General features: G+C 47.2%; 2 protein-coding genes across 5 annotated transcripts; both read left to right on the forward strand.

The window, feature by feature from the left end:
• Window positions 1-388: 388 nt before the first annotated feature.
• On the forward strand, window positions 389-16,890 carry RBM14 (RNA binding motif protein 14). 2 transcript variants are annotated; one of them, XM_039244790.1, is made up of 3 exons: window positions 394-839; window positions 6,205-7,669; window positions 8,448-9,330. In XM_039244790.1, the coding sequence occupies exons 1-3, from the start codon at window positions 503-505 to the stop codon at window positions 8,653-8,655; spliced, it is 2,010 nt and encodes a 669-aa protein (XP_039100721.1). In that variant the 5' UTR covers window positions 394-502; the 3' UTR covers window positions 8,656-9,330. The 2 variants fall into 2 exon arrangements, with proteins under 2 accessions (XP_039100722.1, XP_039100721.1); XM_039244791.1 differs by lacking the exons at window positions 6,205-7,669; window positions 8,448-9,330 and adding an exon at window positions 16,803-16,890 and having other exon boundaries at window positions 389-839.
• A 27-nt stretch (window positions 16,891-16,917) lies between these two features.
• On the forward strand, window positions 16,918-24,507 carry LOC120240146 (RNA-binding protein 4). 3 transcript variants are annotated; one of them, XM_039244793.1, is made up of 5 exons: window positions 16,918-16,996; window positions 17,950-18,372; window positions 21,557-21,635; window positions 21,966-22,250; window positions 24,065-24,507. In XM_039244793.1, the coding sequence occupies exons 2-4, from the start codon at window positions 17,961-17,963 to the stop codon at window positions 22,240-22,242; spliced, it is 768 nt and encodes a 255-aa protein (XP_039100724.1). In that variant the 5' UTR covers window positions 16,918-16,996; window positions 17,950-17,960; the 3' UTR covers window positions 22,243-22,250; window positions 24,065-24,507. The 3 variants fall into 3 exon arrangements, with proteins under 3 accessions (XP_039100724.1, XP_039100723.1, XP_039100725.1); XM_039244792.1 differs by having other exon boundaries at window positions 21,557-22,250; XM_039244794.1 differs by lacking the exons at window positions 21,557-21,635; window positions 21,966-22,250.
• Window positions 24,508-24,742: the final 235 nt, after the last annotated feature.

Genomic DNA, 24,742 nt, shown 5'->3' on the forward strand with positions numbered 1-24,742 from the left:
GGTGGACAAGCTCGCTGCCACTTCCAGGGGCGGGTTTGGCCCAGGCTGCCAGAATGGGAGGAGCTCCGACTTCCGGCTGAACAAAGTTTTTCCTGGGGCCCGCCGATCCCGGCCCCACCCGGGCCAGAGGCCGTCTCACCGAGTAGGCCTCTAGGCCGCCGATGTTCCCCGCGCGCGTTCCCCCTTCTCCAACCCTTCTTTTTCCCCCTCCCCCCGGCAGTGGCGGTTGGTCGCGCGCCGTCGTCTCTTTCCCGCCCCCTCTGCTAACGAGCGGGCTCCAGACCCTCTGGGATTGGCTGCGCCTGAGTGCATCTTCTTTCAGCTTCTATGATTGGCTGCAGGACGCGCGGGATGCGGGCTCCGATTGGCTGGGTCAGGGCGCCTGCGCGGCGGGGTTCTCGGTCGCCAGCCATTCCTGGGGAGGACTGCCGGCCGGTCGGACGTCTCGCCTGTCGCTAGAGGAGAGGTCCCGGCTCCCCGGGAAGGCGGCTGCGGCGGCAAAATGAAGATATTCGTGGGAAACGTCGATGGGGCAGATACAACGCCAGAGGAGCTAGCAGCCCTCTTCGCGCCCTACGGCACGGTCATGAGCTGCGCCGTCATGAAACAGTTCGCCTTCGTGCACATGCGCGAGAATGCAGGCGCGCTGCGCGCCATCGAGGCCCTGCACGGCCACGAGCTGCGGCCGGGGCGCGCGCTCGTGGTGGAGATGTCGCGCCCACGGCCTCTTAACACTTGGAAGATTTTCGTGGGCAATGTGTCGGCTGCATGCACGAGCCAGGAACTGCGCAGCCTTTTCGAGCGCCGCGGACGCGTCATCGAGTGTGACGTGGTGAAAGGTAACGCGGAGGCGCGGGGGAGCGGGGGAGCGGGAGCGGGCGCGCTCTGGGCACTCTGCTTGTTAGCCACGCCCCTTTCCCGGGGGTCGGTCACCGCGCGGTTGGGGAGGGTGGGGAAGTCGCGGGATCGAGGCCGGAGGTGTTGGGGGCGCGATGGGTAGAGCCACCCTCCTTCCCTGCCGTCCAGACGCCATTCTCCAGATGGGAGGAAGTGGCTCTGGGTGGGTTCGGCGGCCACTGTGAGCCGAGCTACGGGGCCGGGGACGCGCCTGCGAGACTTGCGAATATACCGGGGGCGCGCCTTCCACTGGTCTCCTGGGCCTGGCACCGAGCGGAAATTGGGAAGTGACGGGCACAAGCCGGATCATGGAGCGGGGAAGATTTCGCCACTTCCCCACTTCCTCTCCAGACGTCGGTCAGAGCAAGGGAAGAGGGAAAAGGTGGGGGCTGACGCCCCAGGGCCACCCTCGTGTTCCCTGCCGATGAATGCTCCCGAGCGGAAGGTAACGGGGCCCTTGGACGTTTCTTGGGCTGGGATCTTTTAGCATTGTGTGGCGTGGGTCTACTCATGAGTATAGTTACTCGTGGGTACAGGAGGGGCCCCTTCTGAACCACTTTGGCCTTTCAATATTGTTAAGTGGGTTAGGCGTGGCAACGCTGTTTTCCAAGTCCCCCAAACTTGGGGTTTTTTTCTTGGGCTCGATTTTATATATATAAACTGAAAACCCCGGCCTTTTGAATGGGGAAGGAGGCTTGTTTTATGAAGGCCTCTTAAGCCTTTACTTGCCAAGCCCCATGCCCTCAGGGCAGTGTTCTCTTAATAGCTTGGTGATTTTGCAAGGGGACATATACTCTGGCTGAGGGGGGTCGTGGAGTGGGGTGTGTGAGAGGTCTTCGTTAATCATTGGCTATCGGCTTTGCTGGAGTAGTCTAATTCTTAGGACAGATCCCTAGTTTGCCTTTTCTTTGAGAAAAATGTTATCATTGTAATTTAGGCCCGTCTAACTTTTTGGGACCCCGTTGACTTTTTTTTTGTAGTCTAGGTTCCTATCCTGTAAGTTCTTTTTCTTTTATGTTGGCAAGGTTTGGTGGGACCGTCCTTGTGTATGTGGCCAGTCTCTGTTCCTCTTGTGAACAGATGAGAATTAACTTTGCCCTGCCATCTTCAAGGATGCAACCTGGGGGTGTATCTGATGCCCCTACTCCTGGTGTTGGATTCGTACCGACCCACACTCTGTGAAAAGTTTTGGGGATAGGAACTAAATGGGTGCAGGTGCTTATTTCCACCAAGACACTTCATTTGCTCTCGTAATAAGGCATATTTTTGGGGTCATTCCTTGTCCTTTCTGCAGCCGGGGAGGTGTAAAGGGTTGTAGTCTCCACTACTAGGAGCAGTTCCTTGTTCTGCATTAATATTGCATTCTATTTTCCTCAACTCAGGTTATGCCAGTCCACGACTCTCCGGAATCGGGCTTTCCTGCTGGGTGCTCTAAGGCAGGCTGTATGGTGCATTGATTTTTGCTTTGTTTAGAGTTAAAGAGTAGGAAGGACTCCAGATTGGGCACCTGACCAGGAAACCAAAGGGGGTACATGACTCCTTATGACAGTGCTGTGTTTAATTCACCTACCACATATCTTTTGTGGTTCTTAGGCAAGGTGGCTACTAGACTGGGAATTTAGAAACTAACATGTGAGGGGGACAGCCTCCATGGTACTCTGGTCAAGAAGCTTGCTCTCAGGTGGTAGAGGAAACTAAAAATTTGCCTGGATTCTCTCTGGACTGATACCAAGTGACAGTGGCTGGGAGGGTGAAATGTATAACTGCATGTGGTTTTCAGAACTCCTGGCTGACTTTGTGAGAGTGAAAGTTTTGTCTATTTTGTCCTTTTGTGAACATGTGTTAACATCCTCAGGGAGTAGTGGTTAGCTGTTATTTGTGGTTACCCTGGTAAGTAACAGAGCACTTTGATGTAAGAGACTCTGAGAAAGATTTGACTGTCTTGTTCTCCACTGGTGCTTTTCTGTCTCTCTGGGGTGAAGGAAAGTGAGGCTTTCAAGTTGGGAATGTAGCAGAAGAAACTGGCTCTGGGCTCCAAAAATACTCATTTCTTGGGTTGGGAATGGGCATTCGATGATCGAGGCCTCTGGTGTTGGCTGTCAGGTCTTTGAAAAGCACAGAAGCTTGGGGTTGTATAGGACAACCAGTTGTGTTTTATTTCACAAGGGAAAAACATCGTTGCTTGGTTACCCCTGAAGCTTCTATATGATTTGATGTATGAAGCAAAGGTCTCCATAGCAACAGTGGGTTGTAATCAGTCTCCACAGCTACATTTTGTTGGGTGTTCAAAGATGAAGTATGAGAATTACTGACAGCTTTAGGAACCATTTAGGCTTCCGGAGGTCTGAAAGGCAGAAGAGGAAACTGTTTCCTTTGGTTTTTGTTTCTGTTTTTGTTTTTTGTGGGTGGCCATTTTTTCCTCCTATACACAAATCTGTAGTTTAAAGTTAGAGGTGTTTACTCTTCTCGGATAGAAAAATTCATTTTTCTGCCGAAATCAAGAGATGGATGATGCTTGACTGAGCCACTGAGGCGCCTTTCTGGATTCTCTTAACTTTGTTGCTAGAGGAATTGTGATGCCACTAGACCAATAGGTGATCTCTGTAAAACATTGCTTGCTCTAGTGCCTTTAAGTGCAGTGGATTTCCTTTACAGGTTACTGTTTCTTGAACTAGCTGTCTAGGCAGAGTTCTTTAGGTTTCTGGTTTTTCATCTCCTGGGAGTAATTGAGTACCTGGGTATCTTTGATAGGGTTAGGTGTTGATTTTGGCTTTTGGCTGACATGATTGAATCAGCTGGACCACCAAGTCACATTTCTCTTTAATGTCAGGATTAGGAGCATTTTGATGTGAATTGGTTACAATTGTATCTGAGGGCTTTTTAAAAAATCAATTCTAGAACTCATCTGAGCGGTAAATTGTACATATGAAATCTTAGTTTTCAAATTTCAACTTGGTTGGTTTCTTAATAAAACCTAGCTAAGTAGGGAGTAGACAGTGGGATGTCCTCTTGTAAACCCTTTGAAGTATTTTGTTGTTGTTGGGTGTTTTTTTCCTAGTTTGTTCTGGTCTCAGGAATTTGTGGATAGGTTAGGCAGGATTATAATATCATTTGTTAATATTCTCTCACATTGCCTGGAGGTTTTTTTCCATTTCCCTTAATCTGCCTACAAGCTCCCATTTTCTGTTTGCCATTGTATTCTCTGGAGGGTCAGGTCAGCCTCTGCTTTTAAAGAGATCACTGACCACCAGTATCTATTTTTAGCTCCCTCTACCCAAAGTGGAGGTGAGAGATCATAAGACAGTTCTAGTACTCTGTGACTAGGCCGAAAGGAACACTTTTTTGCCTTAATTGGTAGGTAAGGAATCAGGTTTTAACCATGCGTGTGTGAGGACTGAGAGTTGTGATAGCTGATTTTGTTTTTTTAGTCCTCTCTGGCAGGTTCCAAGTTTGCATGTATAAATGGTATGGTAGCTTTTGCTTTTTATTATTACAGATAAAAGATAATATTCTGTAGGGAGCGAAGCATATGGTTATTCCTAAGCCCGAATGATTATCATAATTCTTACTCGTTATATGGCTATTTATATTTTACGAGACGTTTTTATGTTATTTGAATCTCCTAAATTGGAGGTGGGTAGGACAGATTTACCAAGTCAGTGATATCTGGATTTATAATTGAGGCTCTTAAGTGCCTAACCTAGGATTCCTTGTGCATACCATACTTCTGATTTATGCCTGTTGATTATATTTTTAGTTTCATTTCTATGAGAGGCAGATTGGTGGCATTGCTTCACAAGGAGAAAAATGACTTGCTTTCTGGGAGCAGCCAGAGAGGAGCATCCCAGTATGAATCTAGAAGTTAGGATTCTTGTTTAGAGGTCCTTCAAAAGGATTTGTTATCTGAGAAATGGAACCTAGTGATTTCATCCAGGTAGTTCTTCATTTCCTAAATTGATGTGAGATGGGGTCCTGGTACTTGGTACTTAGGTAGCCATGGATCTAGATGGGTTTATGTGCATGGCCTTATTTTCTATGAGCATGATTTTGTCAGTGTGTTTCAGATTTTACTTGTACTATTGTGGTGTGTGACTTTGGACATGAATAAGAATTCTTCCCACTTCCCTTTCTAAAATTTTCTCCTGTGTGGTAGGACTTTGAGATCAACATCCTATCTTAAGCCTGTATCACACCACAGCTCATTCAGATCCTGAGTGAGGACTTCAGGGGTAGCCAGCTTAGCAGAGCCTGCAAGCTGCACTAATTTAGCTTCTCACCATGAAGCTAAGAAACCAGATCTTTCCTGTAAACAGTTTGCTCTATGCTCAAGGGGGTAAGGTATATATCTGTACCTTGAAGAGGAACCAGTAGAGGATATAATGTAGCCTGGGGGATGGAGGCTTGGGCCTGATCTCAGCTAAGAGGCTCGGTTTCCATTCCCCCACCTCATAGGCTTACATGAGTTCCAGCTGCTTTTTAAATTTCTTATCGTGTTAATATGGTCTTGTTTTATACATTGACTTCTCAGGGACAGACTGGTGTAGTGAAAGGGCGTGGAAGCGCTGGGATTCTGTTGCTGGCTGTAAGACATTTTGGTTAATGGCAAGCCATATAAATTCTCTAAGCACGTTTGCCTACCTATAAGATGGAGATAATGACCCTTTGCTCTGCCTGACTCACAGGATTGTTGTGAAGTCCAAATGAAGGTCTGTGCATGGAAGTACTTTGAGAATGGAAGTACTCTGAAAAAAAAAAAAAGGAGAGTACATTGGAGAAATTTAGTGAACTGTGCATTGCAGTCTAATATTTTTTTTTTTTTTTAATTTAATTGGACCCTGGGCTGAGATTTGGGTCATGCCAAGACATTAGTGGTCATTTCCAGTATTTCAGAGTTAAGCTTCAAAGGGAGTAGTAGTGCTTGGTGATCTTGGGTTAGAGAATGCTAAATAATTGAGTGATCCAGGAACCCTTTCTGTGTTTTGTCTGGTGGTTTACACTTATAAGAGCTGTGAAGATTTTTATCCTGTGTTGCACTTCATCTTTGCTCTTTCTTCTCTCACCAGAGAGTTGAGTGATGCGAAAGAGAGAAAGGGGAGAATAGGGAGAACACGTAGGGAAAGGTGACTGCTTGAGACAGAAGCTTTGTTATGTGGGAACCATGTTTTATGACCTACTCCTGGAGAGGAAGGTTTGGAGGCCTGGAGGTAGCTGGCAACAGCTGGGTGCTGTTGTGTGTCCAGTTTGGGACCCATCAGGTAGCATGCCCTGCCCCCCTAATTGCTAACCCTCTGTCTGCTGCTTTATCAGACTACGCGTTTGTTCACATGGAGAAGGAAGCAGATGCCAAAGCCGCCATCGCGCAGCTCAACGGCAAAGAAGTGAAGGGCAAGCGCATCAACGTGGAACTCTCAACCAAGGGTCAGAAGAAGGGGCCTGGCCTGGCTATCCAGTCTGGGGACAAGACCAAGAAACCAGGGGCTGGGGATACGGCATTCCCTGGAACTGGTGGCTTCTCTGCCACCTTCGACTACCAGCAGGCTTTTGGCAACAGCACTGGTGGCTTTGATGGGCAAGCCCGTCAGCCCACACCACCCTTCTTTGGTCGCGACCGCAGCCCCCTGCGCCGTTCACCTCCCCGAGCCTCCTATGTGGCTCCTCTGACGGCCCAGCCAGCCACCTACCGGGCCCAGCCCTCAGTGTCGCTGGGAGCTGCCTACAGGGCCCAGCCTTCTGCCTCTTTGGGTGTAGGCTATCGGACTCAGCCCATGACAGCCCAGGCAGCCTCTTATCGCGCTCAGCCCTCTGTCTCCCTTGGGGCCCCATACAGGGGCCAGCTGGCTAGCCCTAGCTCCCAGTCTGCCGCAGCTTCCTCGCTTGGCCCGTATGGTGGAGCTCAGCCCTCGGCCTCGGCCCTCTCCTCCTATGGGGGTCAGCCAGCTGCGGCTTCCTCGCTCAACTCCTATGGGGCTCAGGGTTCCTCCCTTGCCTCCTATGGTAACCAGCCATCCTCTTATGGCGCGCAGGCTGCCTCCTCCTATGGGGTTCGTGCGGCTGCCTCCTCCTACAACACCCAGGGAGCAGCTTCCTCCCTAGGCTCCTATGGGGCCCAGGCAGCCTCCTATGGGGCCCAGTCTGCAGCCTCCTCACTTGCTTACGGGGCCCAGGCAGCTTCTTACAATGCCCAGCCCTCGGCCTCTTATAATGCCCAGTCTGCCCCATATGCTGCACAGCAGGCTGCTTCCTACTCTTCCCAGCCGGCTGCCTATGTGGCACAGCCAGCTACAGCTGCTGCCTATGCCAGTCAACCAGCTGCCTACGCTGCACAAGCCGCTACCCCAATGGCTGGCTCCTATGGGGCCCAGCCGGTTGTTCAGACCCAGCTGAATAGTTACGGGGCTCAAGCATCAATGGGCCTGTCAGGCTCCTATGGGGCTCAGTCAGCTGCTGCAGCCACTGGCTCCTATGGTGCTGCAGCTGCCTACGGGGCCCAGCCGTCTGCCACCTTGGCAGCTCCGTACCGCACTCAGTCGTCAGCCTCATTGGCTGCTTCCTATGCTGCCCAGCAGCATCCCCAGGCTGCTGCCTCCTACCGTGGCCAGCCGGGCAATGCCTACGATGGGGCAGGTCAGCCGTCTGCAGCCTACCTGTCCATGTCCCAGGGGGCCGTTGCCAACGCCAACAGCACCCCGCCGCCCTATGAGCGTACCCGCCTCTCCCCACCCCGGGCCAGCTACGACGATCCCTACAAAAAGGCTGTCGCCATGTCGAAAAGGTACTGTATGCCCCCCCGCCTCTGCCCCCAGCTGGGGCTTAGGGCAAGGGGCTGAGGTTGGCATGGGAGGGAAACTGGAGCCATTGGCCCCTCCTTTGGTTTTCTCTCATCTGCTCCCATGGGGTGTCCAAAGGGCAAGGGGGGTGATGTCTGTGAACTTTTTTGATCACCAGGGTTCAGGTAGAGCATTAGTGCTCAGCCTGGGGTGGTACCAGCTAGTCAGGCTGGGAAAAGTGTCACCTGTTTAGGCTACCCCAAGTGCCATTGGAGCTACTGCCTGCGGTTGTGGCCTATAGCCTTTCCCACCGTCTCAAGGATCCTTAAGCCTGTTATGTGGTTGTCCTGGCTTTGGTGGGGTGGGTTTGAAAGAGTAGTCCCTTTGGCACTCACTGGCTGAAGGCAAGGTGTATACGAGGTGCGTCCACTCTTTGGGGAGTTGGGGACCTTGCTTTCGTCCGCCGTTCTGTTGATAAACAACCAAGGACTTTCTGTGTAGGGCCCAGGGTGGGGATAGTTTGTTTGTGGTTTGGGAATGTAGACCAAAATCTACCTTGGCCAGTTGAGAAGGGAGGGCTTCAGTGGTGGGCTTGGTTTCCCACTGGTTGAACCAGGCTTGATTTCTTGCCCTGGATAGGGTGATGAGCCTTCTGACAAAATCTTGTTTGTTGGAGACCAATCTGATCACACCCTCCCTATCCCCATTGGCATCTCCCCCATGCCCACCTGGAGCCCTCCCCTCAATTGTCTCATTCACCAACTGTCTTCTTCTCTCGACTAGGTATGGTTCCGACCGGCGTTTAGCCGAGCTCTCTGATTACCGCCGTTTATCAGAGTCGCAGCTTTCGTTCCGCCGCTCGCCGACAAAGTCCTCGCTGGATTACCGTCGCCTGCCCGATGCCCATTCCGATTACGCACGCTATTCGGGCTCCTATAATGATTACCTGCGGGCAGCTCAGATGCACTCTGGCTACCAGCGCCGCATGTAGGGCCATCCTGGCATGGGGCACCACAGGGAGGGAAGGAGAGGAGAGGTGGGGTAGGGTGCAGGCCCAGGTTATAACCACTGGCCCATACCTCTCCCGTTTGCGGTTTTTCATCCCCTCGACCCTGTGGGCCTTCCCCAGGAGATGATCCTTTTGAGTGTTTGGCAGTAACCTACTTTGTTCCTTCGCCTCAGCAGCAAATCTTGCTACTGGCTCTAGATCTGCGGTTTCCCCTCTCCCCTGCCTCCCATCTCCCCAGGATGGGAGTTTCTTTTATGTTTTTATTTTTTCCTGGCTCCCTTTTATTTTTGTGCGCGATATTTAAGGTCGTCTGGATGGGGAAGCAACCTGCAACTGAGGTCGGCGGCGCCTTTTTCTTTTTAGATGTGAGGGAGGCCAGGAAAGGGTTAGCTTAACCATTTCCTGTGCGCCAGTGTGCCAGCAGTCCAGGGGGCCCTGACTTTGTCCCAGTATAGACTGTGTTGAGACTGAGTTCCTGTTGGGACAGTCGGTTGGTATATGTCCAAATCCCTACTGACCCCCTGATGTTCTAGCTGATGCTGAGTGGCACAGTCCCACATCCCCATCTCCCCAAGTAGGTGGTGTTAGAAAACCTTAATTTTTTTTCCCTTTTGTATGGACTACAAATAAAACTTGGGGCAATTTGCAGTTTGGAAACCTGGTTGTCATTGTCTTGATTGCACTCAGTTTCAGAGGAGCCAGTTTGACATCCAGGAAGACATGACAGCTAAAGGAAAGGCAGCTGGAGAACCCAGGACAGATGAGGAAAGGGGTTTGAATGTGGGAATTAGTGATTTCCCTGCTGCCCAGAGGGATTTAGGTCATCGTCGTCCTGTTCGTCTGCTGTCTTTAGGACTGGAGAGTCCAGACCAAGTTGCTTGGACTTCCTCAGCCCTTAAGTTTAATTGATCACACCAAAATGCAGTAAATTTATTTGCCCATTTCCCCCTGACTTCTCTCCAGTTCGGAAGCAACCTATGCTCCAAGCAGGATGGTTCTGGGGTATGGTTTCTCAAGTGAGAAGTGGGGAAATGGACTGCTTTGGTGCTTATAAGGCTAGTGGATCCTTCCGGCACTGGGCTTGAGTGAGTGCTGGAGCTGGGACCTGGAAAGGAGCCAGTAGTGGGGGTAGGGTGGTGTGGTGGTGTCAGTGTCTGGTACTTCCCTGTGGTGGGGAGAGGAGGAGTCGGCCGATTGGAAGCAGGTACGGGGGATATGGCCGTAGAGCTGGTGTTTCGCATGTTGAACATCACCATGGAGTGTCCTTCCTGCGTCCTGCCAACTTCTGCCATCGGTCCCGAGACTCACTTCCCGTCTCCCATTTGTTAGGGTTTCCAGATGTTTTCTTCCTGGGTTTATATTCGAAGGTGTCCTCACAGATTGGGAAAGGGGTGAGGTACAAGCATAACCCGAGTAGGGATGCTGGGATAGAGTGAGAAATGGAAGATTCTTTTCTGTATTTTTATTCTGGGACTGGTGGGTTGAGCGGACCGGGGCGGGGTGGGGGGGTGGGGGGGGCGCAGGGACAGTTCCAGCCAGGGACAAAGTGGAGGCTTGGGTTCACTAATAAATGAGTGAACAGAAGACTGATTGGGTAGGAACCTACTGCTGTTCCTTTGGGAAAGGGGGCTTTAGATATTTGATTTGGGAGCATTTTGGGGCAAGATGATTCTGGGGAGTTGTGTGTGTCAAATCAAGTGGAATTCAGGTGGGTTCTTTTCTGCTTTTCTCACCGGCTTCTTGGGGAACTTGGCTTGTAACGTAGTAATTTGCCCCAGATATTCCCTTCCCTCTGCCCGGTGGGCAAAAAAGCATATGATCTTTACAAGAATGAGCTCTTGTGGATGCTAATGGGTAATTCCGGGGGTGCTGGGGCCATAGCTCTTTCCTTGCTTCTCCTTCTGCTCACTGCTTTACCTCCAGGTGCTTTGTTGCTCCTTTTCATTTCTTTGCAGGACTGGGTGGGGGGAGTTTGATAGGTTTCTTGTCACTTCTGCAGGGAGGGTGGGGTGATCTGAGGACCAAGCTAACAAACTTAGGTCTGGTTATTACTCTGGAAAATAGAGGGGTTGGTTGATTACAGGGCTGTGATTGTGGCCTGTGTATTTGTAATATTTGTCATGTGGCTTTATGTCTTCCTTTATCCAGTGAGGGTTCTGCCACTGTTCCAATCCTGTGGTTCCTGTGAAAAACAGCTTTATGTGCTTTGGGGCCAGTGTTGATGTTCTTTATTGCAGCCCAAGTTCTTCAGAGTGACCTGGCCTAGATGATCACTCTTAATTGCCTATCATCTTTAGGTCCTGATGCCCTTGCTGCTCTCAAGCTTTTCGTTGTTTAAAGCAGAAGAGGTTACAAAGCTAAATCATTTGTCATTCTCTTCTTTCTTGCAGATTGTTTTAAAATTTCCTTCTTTCTCTTTTATTTAAATTATGCCTCCTGTGTTAATCCTGTAGCCCGCTCCTCATACTTGCTTTTTGTGGATTTCTGAGTTCTTGGGTCCTATAACTTGGAGATGGTGGGGTTGAGTGAATGGGAAGACAGATATTTAATGTGTGTTTTGGGATAAGAGAGTGGGGAATATGGACTCCCAGATTTTGCACTTCTGCATCTATCACCTCTACAACTTGGCCTTCATTGGAGAAGTTAAAGATGGTTTATTCCTGGAACGAGACTACATAGAGGCTTCTAGCCTTGTCAGCCTGTTCTCTTCTGAGGTTTGGACCTTGTTTCACATTATGTCTGGGGTAGGCCTGGGGCTCCATCCCTTCTGGTGGAGGTAATGGAAGTATCACTGAGTGGTCACCCTCCGGGTAGGCTGCTTTTCTAGTCCTGCCCATCAGTTAAGCTCTGCCAAGGTCTGTGGACAGACTGGTGGCTTGCCAGTCATTTTGTCCTATCAAGCCAAGTAAGCTGACCCTAATAGGGGATGACTTGGGTTGTAATGAAAATAATTTCCTAGATTTATGGACTAGTAGGATATGTTATCAAAGTTTGGGTAATAGAAAAGATAAGATTAAAGCAAGTGAAAAATTTATATTCACCTATAGTTACCTTAAGAGAGATCATAAAGGGTAGAATCAAGTTTTCCAGGTGGGGGAGTTCTTAAAGTTATTTCAAGTGTAGCTCTAAATCATGAAATACTGTGTCTGTCTGTAGTGCCGGAAATACAGTATTAAGTAGCTGAGCCCTTGCTCTGACCTCGAGTTTATAATACGGGGAGGCAGAACCTACCTCAGTGAACTAGTTACGGTTACTAAGCAATGCTAGGGTAGTGGAAGGTAAGGAAGGGGCAGTTTCCACTAGTTAAAATGTTCTGGAGATGGGATTTGTTTGATTGGAAAATTGACTTGGCACAGAATGAGTAAGGGTGTTGGCTCTAAAATCAGATTTCCTGAGTTTGAGTGTTTCTATCACTTAGCTGTATGATCTTGGATCTGTCAGGAACTCTGCCTTAGGCTTTTCATCTATAAAATGGAGATAATAGCTAACATTGAACACTTGCTTAAGCACTGTTAAAAGTGCTTTTCATACAGTAACTTCATTTGATCTTCATTGCAACCCAAAAGCCATTATTTCTAAACCTGTTTTGTAAATGGAGAAGTTGAGGCTGTAGGTTAGTTAAGTAATTAAAAAAAAATTCATTTTGGGGGAGAGCACAATTGGGGGAGGGGCAGAGAGGAGGAAAGAGGATGGGAAGCAGGCTCTGTGCCGACAGGCTGACAGCGAGCCCGATGTGGGGCTCAAATTCATGAGCTGAGGCTCAAAATCATGAACTGGGAGATCATGACTTGAGCTGAAGTCTGACGCTCAACCAACTGAGCTACCTTGGGACCCCTTAAGAAACTTTTCTTAGGATCACATCGTTCGAAAACAGTAGATAAGGAATTGAGTCATTTTTAATTGAACTGTCCAGGACTTTGCTTGTAATCGTTACAATACCATGGAAGCATCAAATGAGAACATGTGACAAGTGTGGGGCGTCATGTATAGTCACTGATTATTGTTTATTTTATTTTTGGGAGAGAGAAAGAGTGCGAGTGGGGGAGGGACAGAGAGCGAGACACAGAATCCGAAGCAGGCTCCAGGCTTTGAGCTGTCAGCACAGAGCCCGGGGCTCGAACTCACCAACTGCGAGATCATGACCTGAGCCAAAGTCAGACGCTTAACCGACTGAGCCACCCAGGCGCCCCCAGACACTGATTATTAAATGCTAGCTGTCTCATAGACCTGAGTTAGGACATTCTGGGGAGAATGGGGTGGCCTGGTGGAGCTGTCTCACAGCTGAGCAAAGGACTGTGGATGTAGGTGTGAGTGCAGTACATATGAGCGATAGTGAAGCAGTGGATTTTTTAAATGAGTGATACCTAGGAGTGAAGTAGGCCACGGATCACACCAGTTTTTGTCACCTCCAGTCTCAGACAACACTGTTCAGTGTCCTGGGATCAGGTTCTCCTTGGGTATGGAAAAGAAAGGTAAGCGGTAGGGAATCTGCAAAGACAGTAAAGGGAGGCTAAGAGTGTAGCTGCCAGTGGGATTGGAGGCTTAAGAAGCTTGCTTGACTGGCTGAGTGCGGGAAGGCCAGTTTGAATATTCTTGGAGAATACTTCTTTTTAATTTGAGCTTTTATTAAACCAGTAACTCATTTCTGGACAGGAGCCAGAGATATTAACATGTATAAATTTTATGCACCCCTAAAGGTGTGAAAGTGATGTGTTTATTTACATTTGAATGTTTTTCATGGACACGAGTGTTTCCCCCCTATGTTTGGATTTGTCCCTCCTTTCCCTTTCAAGAGTCCAGGCTCCAAGCACTTTTGTCTTTTCAAAATCTGCAGTCAGAGTGTATATTTATGCTTGGTTATGACAGATACCCGATTTCTAGATGACTTTTTGAACAAGTCACTTTACCTTTGAGGTGCTTAGTAACCTGATCAGCCAATTAAGAAATCACCAAGATATGGAAACCAACTTGACAATACACGGTGTAAAAAAAAAAGAAAAAAATCACCAAGAGGTATTTACAGTGTTCTGGACAAGGTGCTTTAAAAATATATATATACTTTTTTTCTTTTGAGAGAGAGAACGAGAGTGCAGGACGGCCAGACAGAAGGAGAGAAAGAATCCTAAGCAGGCTCTGCACTGTCTGCAAGAAGCCCGACACAGGGCCTGATCCAACAAACCGTGAGATCATGGCCTGAGCCAAAGCCAAGAGTCAGGTGCTTAAAGACTGAGCCACCCAGGTGCCTGTGGACAAGGTGCTTTTAAAATACCGCATTCAGGGGCGCCTGGGTGGCTTAGTCGGTTAAGCGTCCGACTTTCGCTTAGGTCATGATCTCGCGGTTCGTGGGTTCGAGCCCCGCGTCGGGCTCTGTGCTGACTGCCAGCTCAGAGCCTGGAGCCTGTTTCAGTCTGTGACTCCCTCTCTCTCTGACCCTCCCCTGCTCACGCTATCTCTCTCTCTCTCCTAAAAATAAACAAAACATTTAAAAAAAAATAAAATAAAATAAAATACCGCATTCAATCCTATTTTGCATAGTTGGGGTGGTAGAAGATTTGGAACATAGGTCTTTAATTTATAAACCTTAAGTGGTGAATATTAAGCTCCTTTAGTAGAGTTGGATAGGTGAACATCAGTGTGGAGACAGCTGAACCACAAATACGATCTTTCTGCCTAAAGCTTTGTTTTGCAGCTTTTGTCAAGCTGGTAGTCCTGGTGATGAAAAGCTGTAGCATAGGTTACCCCCTGGCTTTTGGGTACATGCTTTTTCTGTTTGAGGGAGACTGGAAAGTATGCTAGGTGTTAAGAATCAAGTGCTTGTTTTTAGACTCAAATGTTTGTTTTTAGGACTAAGTGTCCATGGTCTTAAACTGATATTAACTGAAAATCTCATCATATCTCCTTTGGTTTCCAAGAAGTTAACTCATGCATTCACCCATGTGTTAACTTAGTCAACAAAAATTGAGTGCCTACCATGTTCTAGGCACATTTCTAACACCGGATAGAGTAGGGAAGAAGAAAAGGTCCCTGCCCTTGAACAAGTTATTTGATGGGAGGGTAGGAGGTGGGAGAAAAGAATGGAATGAACAAATAGGATTTCAAGTGGTGGTAAGTATTTGGAAAAATGACATGAAGTCCTGAGATGGAGTTCCAAGGTCGGGTTTTGGAGTAGGAGGATGTCTTTAGATGGAGTGGTCACCCAAGGACCTGGAGAAAGAACATTCTAATCTGAACTTGGAACAGAAAGGCCATTGGGGTGGAGCATAGTGTGTGGGGGGGTGGTGGTGGTGGAGTGGGGGGATGGGAGATGGGGGTTGTTTAAGAGATTGGGAGACTGGCAAGAACCAGAACAGGTGGGGTAAGTGAAATTTTTCCAGTGCAGTGAATTTTAAGAAGAGGGGGGTGATTTAATGTGCTTTATTCAGTTGGATGAGCTTGCAAAATGAAACAACTACAACTCCACCTTAAAGGCTTTTCCTAAGGTAAATCAAGTAATTAGATGGGGGGGAGGAGGGGTGGTACTGTGGTCTGCAAACTGGCATGGTTTGTGATCCTGAGATTTCTATTCCCAGTCTTCTCTGCGTTGGATCTGGAGAGATTCCTAGTTTTATAGAGCGAGTTGATCTCATCTGCTTTGGTATTTCGGAGGAAAGTTTTATCTCCAGGGCTGTTGGGACACACTGAATTTGGAAGATCAAACTGAAAGGACCTAAGAGGATTTCTATACCAGATGAGTTTCCCTGCCTGCAGTTTCCTACATGATGCTGGCCCCCTCAAAAGGGCGCACACATGCAGCTGACTAACACTTGGTTTTCTTCATCACTGATTATATTGCCTTTACTCAGTATAAGAATCCACAATGAAAGTGGACCAAGATTAGTGTCAACCACATCTGTAAATGTATTATTTTGATGTTTTTAGCTCCTTTGTTCTTCCCACCCTAGAGTAAGTTCTTGACCGGTTTTCCATCATTTGATTCCTCAGTCACGTCAGGTTTTAAAACCCATTTCCATAACTTTGACTCCTTTCTCTTTATGCCCCCCTCCCCTTTGGAGGCTGCTGTGGACTGTCGTGTTATACTCATGTCATCTCCACTCATGATCCCCTTACTCAGAAAATTCATTGCTTTTATCATGTCTTTTCATCCAGCACCTTCCCACTTCCCGCTTTTAACTCCCTCCTCAAAAGCTGCCTTGCAAAGGGTCATTGCTTGCTCAGTGAGTTGGGGATTATGTGAAGAAGCCAAAGGATGAGAAAGAAAATGTGATGAGGGAGCCAGACGCTCTGGAGAATGCTGTTTTGATTGTATTTTGTTTATAGCTGCATGTGATTAGGCTCTTTCCTCAAAGGTCGGTTCTAGGAGTTTAAACCTACAGCTCTGGCTCATGGCACCCAATAAAATAAAACAAAAAACTTCGCTGCTCCAGTTTTTTTCTCAGGGCGGGGTGGGGGTGTTTTCAATCTACATGGTCACACAAAGAAGCCATTACTTCATCTTGGACACACTCCGGGAGGCTGGTTCCTCGAGGGAACTGGTTTCCTCATTGCCTCCAAGTAACGCAGCCTCCAAGCCGGCTAGCTTGGGGCCGTTATAACCTAATTGAAGCCGCGCCCATTAACTGTCTCCAGAGTTCCTTTCACCACCTATGACAGTAGTTTTGATCTGGGGGGAGGTCCGGGACTCCGAGGGCTACAGGGTGGATTCTTGGGTAAAGGAGGAGTTTGGTTCTTCAGGTGGGGACGCTTCGGTTTTTTTTCTTACCTGGCGTTTGGGTCTGCGTAAGCTATCGTTCGTGGCATCCTGGCTGCGAAGGGGTGGTGGTTGGGAGTTTAGAGGGAGGAATTTGGAGGAGGCAAAAGGGGGATATTGTCAGGCTGTGCACGTGTTGATGGCGAAACGTTTCCGAGGCTTCACGAAATTGGCGCCACGAAGCTGAAGACCGCCACACCAGGGCCTTAGCTCGCTCCGCCTAATGGCGGGTCGCTCTCGGGCGAAGCCCACGTTTGTAGTTCCTCCCTCACGCCGACCTCTTACCCAATCAGTGACTTCGGCTTCGCGAGATAGGCGCTCATTGGCATTCGCGTAAGAGCTGAGGGGTTACTGACGTTTCCACCTCTTCCCGGCCTCTCAGGTAATTGGCGTTGGTGGTAACCAATCAGGAGGAGGAGCTACGGGAACGCCTGCTTTTAACTTTACCGAGCAGCCAATCCGGTGGTAGGCTCACCTCCCCTTCTACCCAGAGTCACTGCTGCGGCCGCCGCCATTTTAGCGTTTTGTCAGAAGCGTCTGCGCCGCGAGGAAGAGTCCCTGCTGATTTCCGTGCGGGTGAGAGACTCCGAGCCCCCTCCATTGCCTCTCTTTTCTCTCTTAAATCCTATCTCACTACTTTGGGCTTCAGAGGTATCCTAGTGGGGTCGCGGCCTCCGCACCCGTCTCTGAGAGCCGACCTCGGTGCTGGGCATTGCGCGGTAAGCCTGAAGCAGCCCTTCCCCCACGACCTCCCCCGAGAATACCTTCCTTTATCCCCAAGTTGCCCTCTACCCGACTTGGCTCGGTTTCCTGCCTTGACGTTTCCATAGAGATTACCGTGCTTCCCTTAAACTTAGGAAAATTGAAACCCATTTCGAGAATTTCTTAGGCTGTGAGACATTGTTGTCTGAGGAGTCTGAAGCCCTTCTCTGGGCACGCTTTTCCCGGTTCTGCAGGAGCTCGTAGGACAGCACCCCGAGAGAGGCGTTCCCCACTCCTGCACTTCCTGGGCTCTCCTCAGGCCTTGCTGTCGGGCGCAGTCGCCCGTTCATCGCTTCCAAAGGAAACCCTAAAACGAAGCTATTATAAGGCCCACTTTTCCGGAAATGGTGGCTCCTTACTCGGTTGCGAGAGGAAGAGCTGATTCACAATTTCAGGAGCCCGTGCGGCCAGCCAGCAGTTAGACCTACGGTTTCTGACCTCACAGTGGCTAGGAAAGCCCAGTATCCCTAGCGCTGCGTGTATGCTCTCACTTTCATTTCCATTTTCGTTAGAAGTCATTCAACTCTTATCAAACCCTTTGTCTATTAAGGATCTGTTACATTTTCTGTTACATTTCTTAAGGGTTCTACAGCCGGTATTGTAGCAGGCCTCCTTATTTCCACTTTCCTTTGATTGTTGTGTGGAAGTGGGTGTGTGAGAGAGGGAAAACTGGAAATATTTGCTAGAGTGAAAGGAGGTGGCAATTTTTTTTTTTTTCAACAAAAATTTTTAAGGTCTTTTGTTAGAAATATTTTCTTCTCACACAGGCTGTGTCGAGATGGTGAAGCTGTTTATTGGAAACCTGCCCCGGGAGGCCACAGAGCAAGAGATCCGCTCCCTCTTTGAGCAGTATGGGAAGGTGCTGGAATGTGACATCATTAAGAACTACGGCTTTGTGCACATAGAGGACAAGACGGCGGCCGAGGATGCCATCCGCAACCTGCACCACTACAAGCTGCACGGGGTGAACATCAACGTGGAAGCCAGCAAGAACAAGAGCAAAACCTCCACCAAGTTGCACGTGGGTAACATCAGTCCCACGTGTACCAACAAAGAGCTTCGGGCCAAGTTTGAGGAGTATGGTCCAGTCATCGAGTGTGACATCGTGAAAGATTATGCCTTCGTACACATGGAGCGGGCGGAGGATGCAGTGGAGGCCATCAGGGGCCTTGACAACACAGAATTTCAAGGTGAACCACCCTCTTTGGGAAGAGGGCTGAACACACTCTATGTGCAGAAAATAGGTTGGATAAGTGAGGGGAGAGGTTTAGGGGTACAGATAGAGCTGTTGGCTGGCTGATGGTGAAGCGTTGTGGGTGATGGACTTAAAATGGAGAATGCATGGGAATAAGAGACTTTTAACTTAGACTAGTCCCTGGGGAAAACACCACATGGCTTTAGTTTGGAACTCCTAAAGCTTTATTTTATGTCTGTTAGTGCAGAAATCCTTTCCTTTGATTTTCCCAGTACCCTTTTCCCTCTGTTTTTCTTGGTAGTAGAGCACATTTTGGTGGTTCACTCTGAATTTATTGCTTCAGCCCAGTGTCAGCGTTATGCCTTATTTTACATATGAAGAATGTGACAAAAGCGTTTTAAGCAGTACATCTGGGAGCAGAATCCCTGTTAAGCTCCCTGCCTCAGCCCAACTCCTAACTTCCCAGTAAAGATAACTAGTTATTAAATAACTAGTGTTTTGATAACTAGGGTCTTTAAAGGGCTGTTGTTCTTGTTGCTTTTCTTTTATGCTTGTACCAAGAGGTTCTGTTTTGAGGATGAGGCCACACCAGAATAAAAGTCTGATTTCAGGAGTTTCTGAGGAGGGAATATTGGGGTTTGGGAGCAATAATGGCAATGCCTTTTCACTGTTTGAGGGTGGACTCAACATCCTTGGTGAATAGAGCCCTTAGATGGGTGTTATCTTAGAGCCTTGACTAGATTGTTAGTGTACTTAGAGGGCTGCATGAATGATGGTATGAATTGTTGCTTTATTTGGAAAGTTTTATCTTTTCTTAGTTTAAGATGTGAGCTCCTGTGGCAAGTGTCAATCAGGAAGGGTGAGTGTAGTAACCATGGTAGGTTACTAAAACTCTTCTCCTATCCCACCACCCCCTTGTGTCCCTGGTATCAAAAAAGAGCCTTTTCTCCTTTGTAAGTACTGCTTAATTCTGGGGTATTCCCACAACTTGCTACATTTTTAAACTATATTTCAACCTTTTTAGCCCAAACAAGGTAGTTACTGTTTCCTTTTCTGAGTACTCTCTTGTCATTGCTCCTGTTTTGTGTGTTTATTTCCCTTAGATTGGACCTTTCTTAGAGCTGGAGGTCCGGTCATCGTTCCCCCAAGTTAACCGTGCACTGTGTTGTGGGTATTGCTGTGTGTTATTAAAGAAAAGTGTCACTAGTCTCTCAGGTCTAGTTTGTTTTTCTTTTTTAATTGGTAAGTTGAGAATTAACTTGCTGTCAACAACTTAATTGGGAGCAAAGGCTGCTTTTGTGGAGGCTTTGTGGTACCTAATTTTTGGACTCTTCTCCACTTAACCCAGTCACTTGAGTGGATGGGAGAGTCTTGTAGCAGTTACATGTGTACGGGGAGGCCAGTGTGTACTGACTCTGGACAACCTGTCCTTATGGCGATAAGGCATTCACTTTTGGTATGAATTGTAGGCTCTCTGGTGCTGCCTATGCTTATTTATATTTTTTGCTACTTAGCATTAGTCATTCTCCTTATTGTTTAGTAGAGTTCTTCGTGTTTATGGAGTAGCAGTATTTATCAAGATGGTCTTTCAGTTTCTCTGTTTTGGGTGTATTCTCTATCGTTTGCCCATTTTAAAGACATCTGTGGTAAATATTTTTAGAGTTAGTTTCTTTTCCTGGCTTTGGAATTGACACATCCTTAGATCAGGGCTTTAGTTATTGACCTTTATGTCATGAATGTGCTTGGTTAGTTCCTTGGTTGCACCTGTTTTCTTTGGTTTTGTTAGGTGCCAAGGTGTCCCTGAGGGTAAATACCAGAGGGACATAGGTGAGCACTTTAAAGCATTTGAGCACCTAATTGTGTATCTAAGTTCTTATCCTGTAATGTGTCTACACTTACCAGATGTAATGTTTACAACAGGAGTTTTTGGGGGTAGTTTGATCCTTCCACCTCCTTTTTCCTTTTCTAGCTTCCCAAGACTTTAATTTTGCATGTGAAATTGTCTATTTACCAATTTCTGTAATGTTAGATGAGTAGATGATCTATCTGTTGACTTTCCTTTGTAACCATTTGCTTTGAAACCTGCATGTTTTGGTACATTGTAGCCAATTGCATTAGAAGTTTTTGCTGGAATTTTGCTTACCAATAAATTGGTAGATCATGTTAGGTCAAAACTGTTTCTGTGAAAAGATTTAAACCTTAAATTTCTTCAGAAAACTTTCTTCCTTTGTTAAGTTTTCAGAAGTAACATTTTTTGTTTCTAGAATATAAATTGTAATATTCAGCAAAAGTAGTATTAAGTATGTGTTCTTGCCATCTCTCAGATCCCTAGTTTAAGGAGAAAAAGTACTTTAGTCTTGTTTAACTGAATTATTTGATCCGCTGATACTACTGGTTATTGTCCCTTTTTTCTCACCTCCCTCCCCTTCTTCCATGTTTTTCATAACATTTTTAAAAATTATTTTGTGAATTGCCTGTTCTATTTCTTTAGACCCTTTCAGGCAGTCCCTAAAGTTAGTTGTCAGATTGTAAAGAATCATTGTTAGAATGAGTATAAGGACCAGCAATTTAAAGGACTCTGTTAAAGGGGAAGGCAGTCCTTCAATGCATTATGATTGTCCCTTTTCCCCCAGTTCATGAGTTATTTTCCCAGAAATCTTGAAACTTGCTTTTCACATTCAGTCATGGATCAGTTCTGGTTTATATTCTCTATCAGTAGTAATATTCAGGTCTTACTCTCTTTGATTTTTGGAGTGGGGAACTGGGGGCCTTTGTATTGTCCTGCTTAATGAAATCATTCTTGATAGTTAAGATTGGAAATGTGAGAATCTTGTGGAGCACTGATAGTTTCTTTTGACATTGGTTAGTTGTTCAGAGTAGATTTTGTCTAGTTACTTGGCAAAGGTTGAGGTGCTTATTTTTGGGCACAAGCATTTAACTAGTGTTAGAGCTGAAACATTTCTTCATCTTACTGATCTTTGCCTGAAACCAGGTCATTTTATTGAATTTATATAGTGGACTTTCTTTTTTTTTTTTTTTTAACTTAAAAAAAAATCTTTTGTCAAGGAGTCCTGCATAGAGTTGTCTAGATAAAGCCATTGCTATGACCAGTGTCTGGGGTAGGGGCGGGGGCTTTGACTAAGAGTGATAGCAACCCTTCTTGCGTCTGTTTCTTCAAGGCAAACGAATGCACGTGCAGTTGTCCACCAGCCGGCTTAGGACTGCGCCCGGGATGGGAGACCAGAGCGGCTGCTATCGGTGCGGGAAAGAGGGGCACTGGTCCAAAGAGTGTCCGATAGATCGTTCGGGCCGAGTGGCAGACTTTACCGAGCAATATAATGAGCAATATGGAGCAGTGCGTACACCTTACACCATGAGCTATGGGGATTCATTGTATTACAACAACGCGTACGGAGCGCTCGATGCCTACTACAAGCGCTGCCGTGCTGCCCGGTCCTATGAGGCAGTGGCAGCTGCAGCTGCCTCTGCCTATAATTACGCAGAGCAGACCCTGTCCCAGCTGCCACAAGTCCAGAACACAGCCATGGCCAGTCACCTCACCTCCACCTCTCTCGATCCCTACGATAGACACCTGTTGCCGACCTCAGGAGCTGCTGCTGCTACAGCTGCTGCTGCTGCAGCAGCCGCTGCTGCTGTTACTGCAGCTTCCACTTCATATTACGGGCGGGATCGGAGCCCCCTGCGTCGCGCTACAGCCCCAGTCCCCACTGTTGGAGAGGGCTACGGTTACGGGCATGAGAGTGAGTTGTCCCAAGCTTCGGCGGCCGCGCGGAATTCCTTGTACGACATGGCCCGGTATGAGCGGGAGCAGTATGCGGATCGGGCGCGGTATTCAGCTTTTTAAAGCTTGAGGTGAGAGCGGTGGGGTGTCCCCTGTTCTGGTTTTGTCATCCCTCCTGCAGCTTACAGGCTCCAGTTAGGCTGCCCTGCTTGCTTGCTTTTGCGGGGTTAGGGTAAGGTTACTAGCATGGCAGAGGCTAAGGGAAGTCCTTAATTACTTAACTTTTTGAAATATATAAACATCCTTAGCCCTCATGGCTATTTTTCCAGGGCTCCTAGTAGTGGGAGTCAATCTGATGCTATTTGTGCCTGGAAAAACTAAGAATGGTGTGATGAATCTTGGATCACACCTATGTGCTGAAATTGAACTGAACCTGGGACCCATATATTTAGACTGAGGTGTGCTGTTTCTCAGAGCCTTTGTTGAAATTCCTAGGTGTGCGACATTATCAAGGTTTGTAAGTTTCCTGTTCTGCTTTGTGCTATGTGAAAGGTCTGATATGACCTAGAGTAAAAAAAAAAATCCATAACTGGTTAAGTAGTCCTCACTGCTCAGGTCCCAGTTACTGTGAAGACTAACCAGGTGGCATCATCTTAATCTTGAAGCAACTTTTTTCTGACATTCCTGAACAGTTCACTCCCTATGAGCTTTATAGAAAAAACTTCTTTGATGGTAAGTTGGGACAGAGAGAAGAAAAGGTACCTTTTAATTAATAAAGCTTTCAGTAAGGAGTCTGGGTTATAGATTCAAATCCAACTTCTCCACTTAGCTCAGATTCATTCCCTGAATAGAGTTTCCACCCCATTGTTCTATCTTTGAATCTGTCAAAAGAGCCTGTTCATTTTTTTTTAAACTGTCTCACAGTGTTAACTGGTGGACATCCTTTCCACTTCTTCGAAGTATATGGTGATATAAATATGAATGAACACCAGGGTTGGGAGCTTTGCCTTAAGCAAATTACTCCCTTCATCTTCCCACTAATTACCAACATTTAATACTCTTGAACCAGCTCTACCTTGAGTCCTCTGGCTTTTTCCTATGCTATATGTTTTGAGCCTCATGATCCATTTGGCTCTACTTGAGTATATTCTTTGTGATGCTTGCCAGCTTTGGGCTCTAGGTATTTTGAGTTTGCTGTTGTGTTAAACGGTGATTCTCAACACCCTTTGTCTTAGGAAACCCCCAGTTTCCAGTATGTCCCAGACATTACAGTGATCCTTAATTTTGTAGTGACAGGGTGAGTGATACTCTGTTATCTTTCAGTTAAGGCAGAAGGTATGTGACTTGCCAGAGATTATTGGATAGGAAGTCACTGATAGGGCTGGAAAAGAAACTTGAATGACTTGGTATGTAGCTTACATATGCCCTCCACTACATTATTCCCTAGGCCGAGTTGGATGCCCTCAGGTCTTTAAAGTTTGTTCAGTTGATGCTACTTTGCCTAGACCTTGAATGATTTTTAACTTGGACCTTGGTACTAAACCCAGATTCAAACATAGTTTTGACTTCTACCCCAGAGGGCTGTATGGAACCTTTTTTTCCCCCCTGGCCTCCAGTGACAATTTGTGACATGGAATCACCTTTTCTGAGGAATGCTGATGTTAACATCAAGAGAAATGAATTATCTTTGCCTACACTCATCAAAGAATGTTTGCTATTTAATTTAGAGAAGGGCCTCAGTCTGGGATTGCTTGACTTTCCCAGTTTCTCCTCTGGCCTTTAAGCTCATTTCACTTTTAGAGATTATTGTGATACTGGGGATGGGTACAAGTAAAGTTAAAAGGAGTGTCAAGTTACCAGACTTTGTAAAGATGTTCTTTGAAGTTTTAAATAGGAAGCCCTTTTGAGCTTTGCTGTAAAGCCCCTGTATTGTGCTCTCTTGCAGGTGGGATGTGTGTGGGCTGAAATTCCGAGCTGCGGTTGTGCATGAGAATACACCCTTCGTGGTACCCCATCTCCGGGACGTTTTCGGCTCTGTACGTTCAGTCCCTCAGGAATCGTGGACCTTAATTTGCCTTGCTAAGTTCAGAGGAGTTCTTCCTTTCCTCTTTCCTGCCCATTTTCCTGTTCTTCCTGTTCTTCAAAACTTCTGTAGTTTCCCATTTATGTTCTGTTCTCCCAGCAGGCCTCATTGTGTGCAGAAACTGTGGTGGGGGGTGTGCTGTCTCCCTGCCTCCTGCTTCCAGTGGGTGTTGGACTTGGGAATGACCTTTGTGAGCATGTCACTGCTCCTGAGTCTTTTTGGCCCAAAGGCTTGTGGCGGGTAGACACATAGAGTTGGATCACTTTTTTTTTTTTCCCCAGTGAAATAAATGGTTTTTCAACTTAGGGTATGTGTGCTTTGAGAGCGTTCTTGCTGGGGCTTGTGTCTGGATTCTTTATTTGTCCCTGGAAGACAAGGGGAGGCTATAAAGTTTGACATTTCATCCCTGGGTGAATATCACTGCATTTTTTTTTTTATTGTAGATAGGAATTAAGATACCAAAGGAAAAACCCAGGCAGGTAACCTTATTCCAGTAAAGACTTCCACTAGTGCACCTTTGTAATAAAACCAACAACTTGA

The sequence above is a fragment of the Hyaena hyaena genome, unplaced genomic scaffold, assembly GCF_003009895.1.
Source record: "Hyaena hyaena isolate Hyena2069 unplaced genomic scaffold, ASM300989v1 scaffold_248, whole genome shotgun sequence".
Taxonomy (NCBI): Eukaryota; Metazoa; Chordata; class Mammalia; order Carnivora; family Hyaenidae; genus Hyaena; species Hyaena hyaena.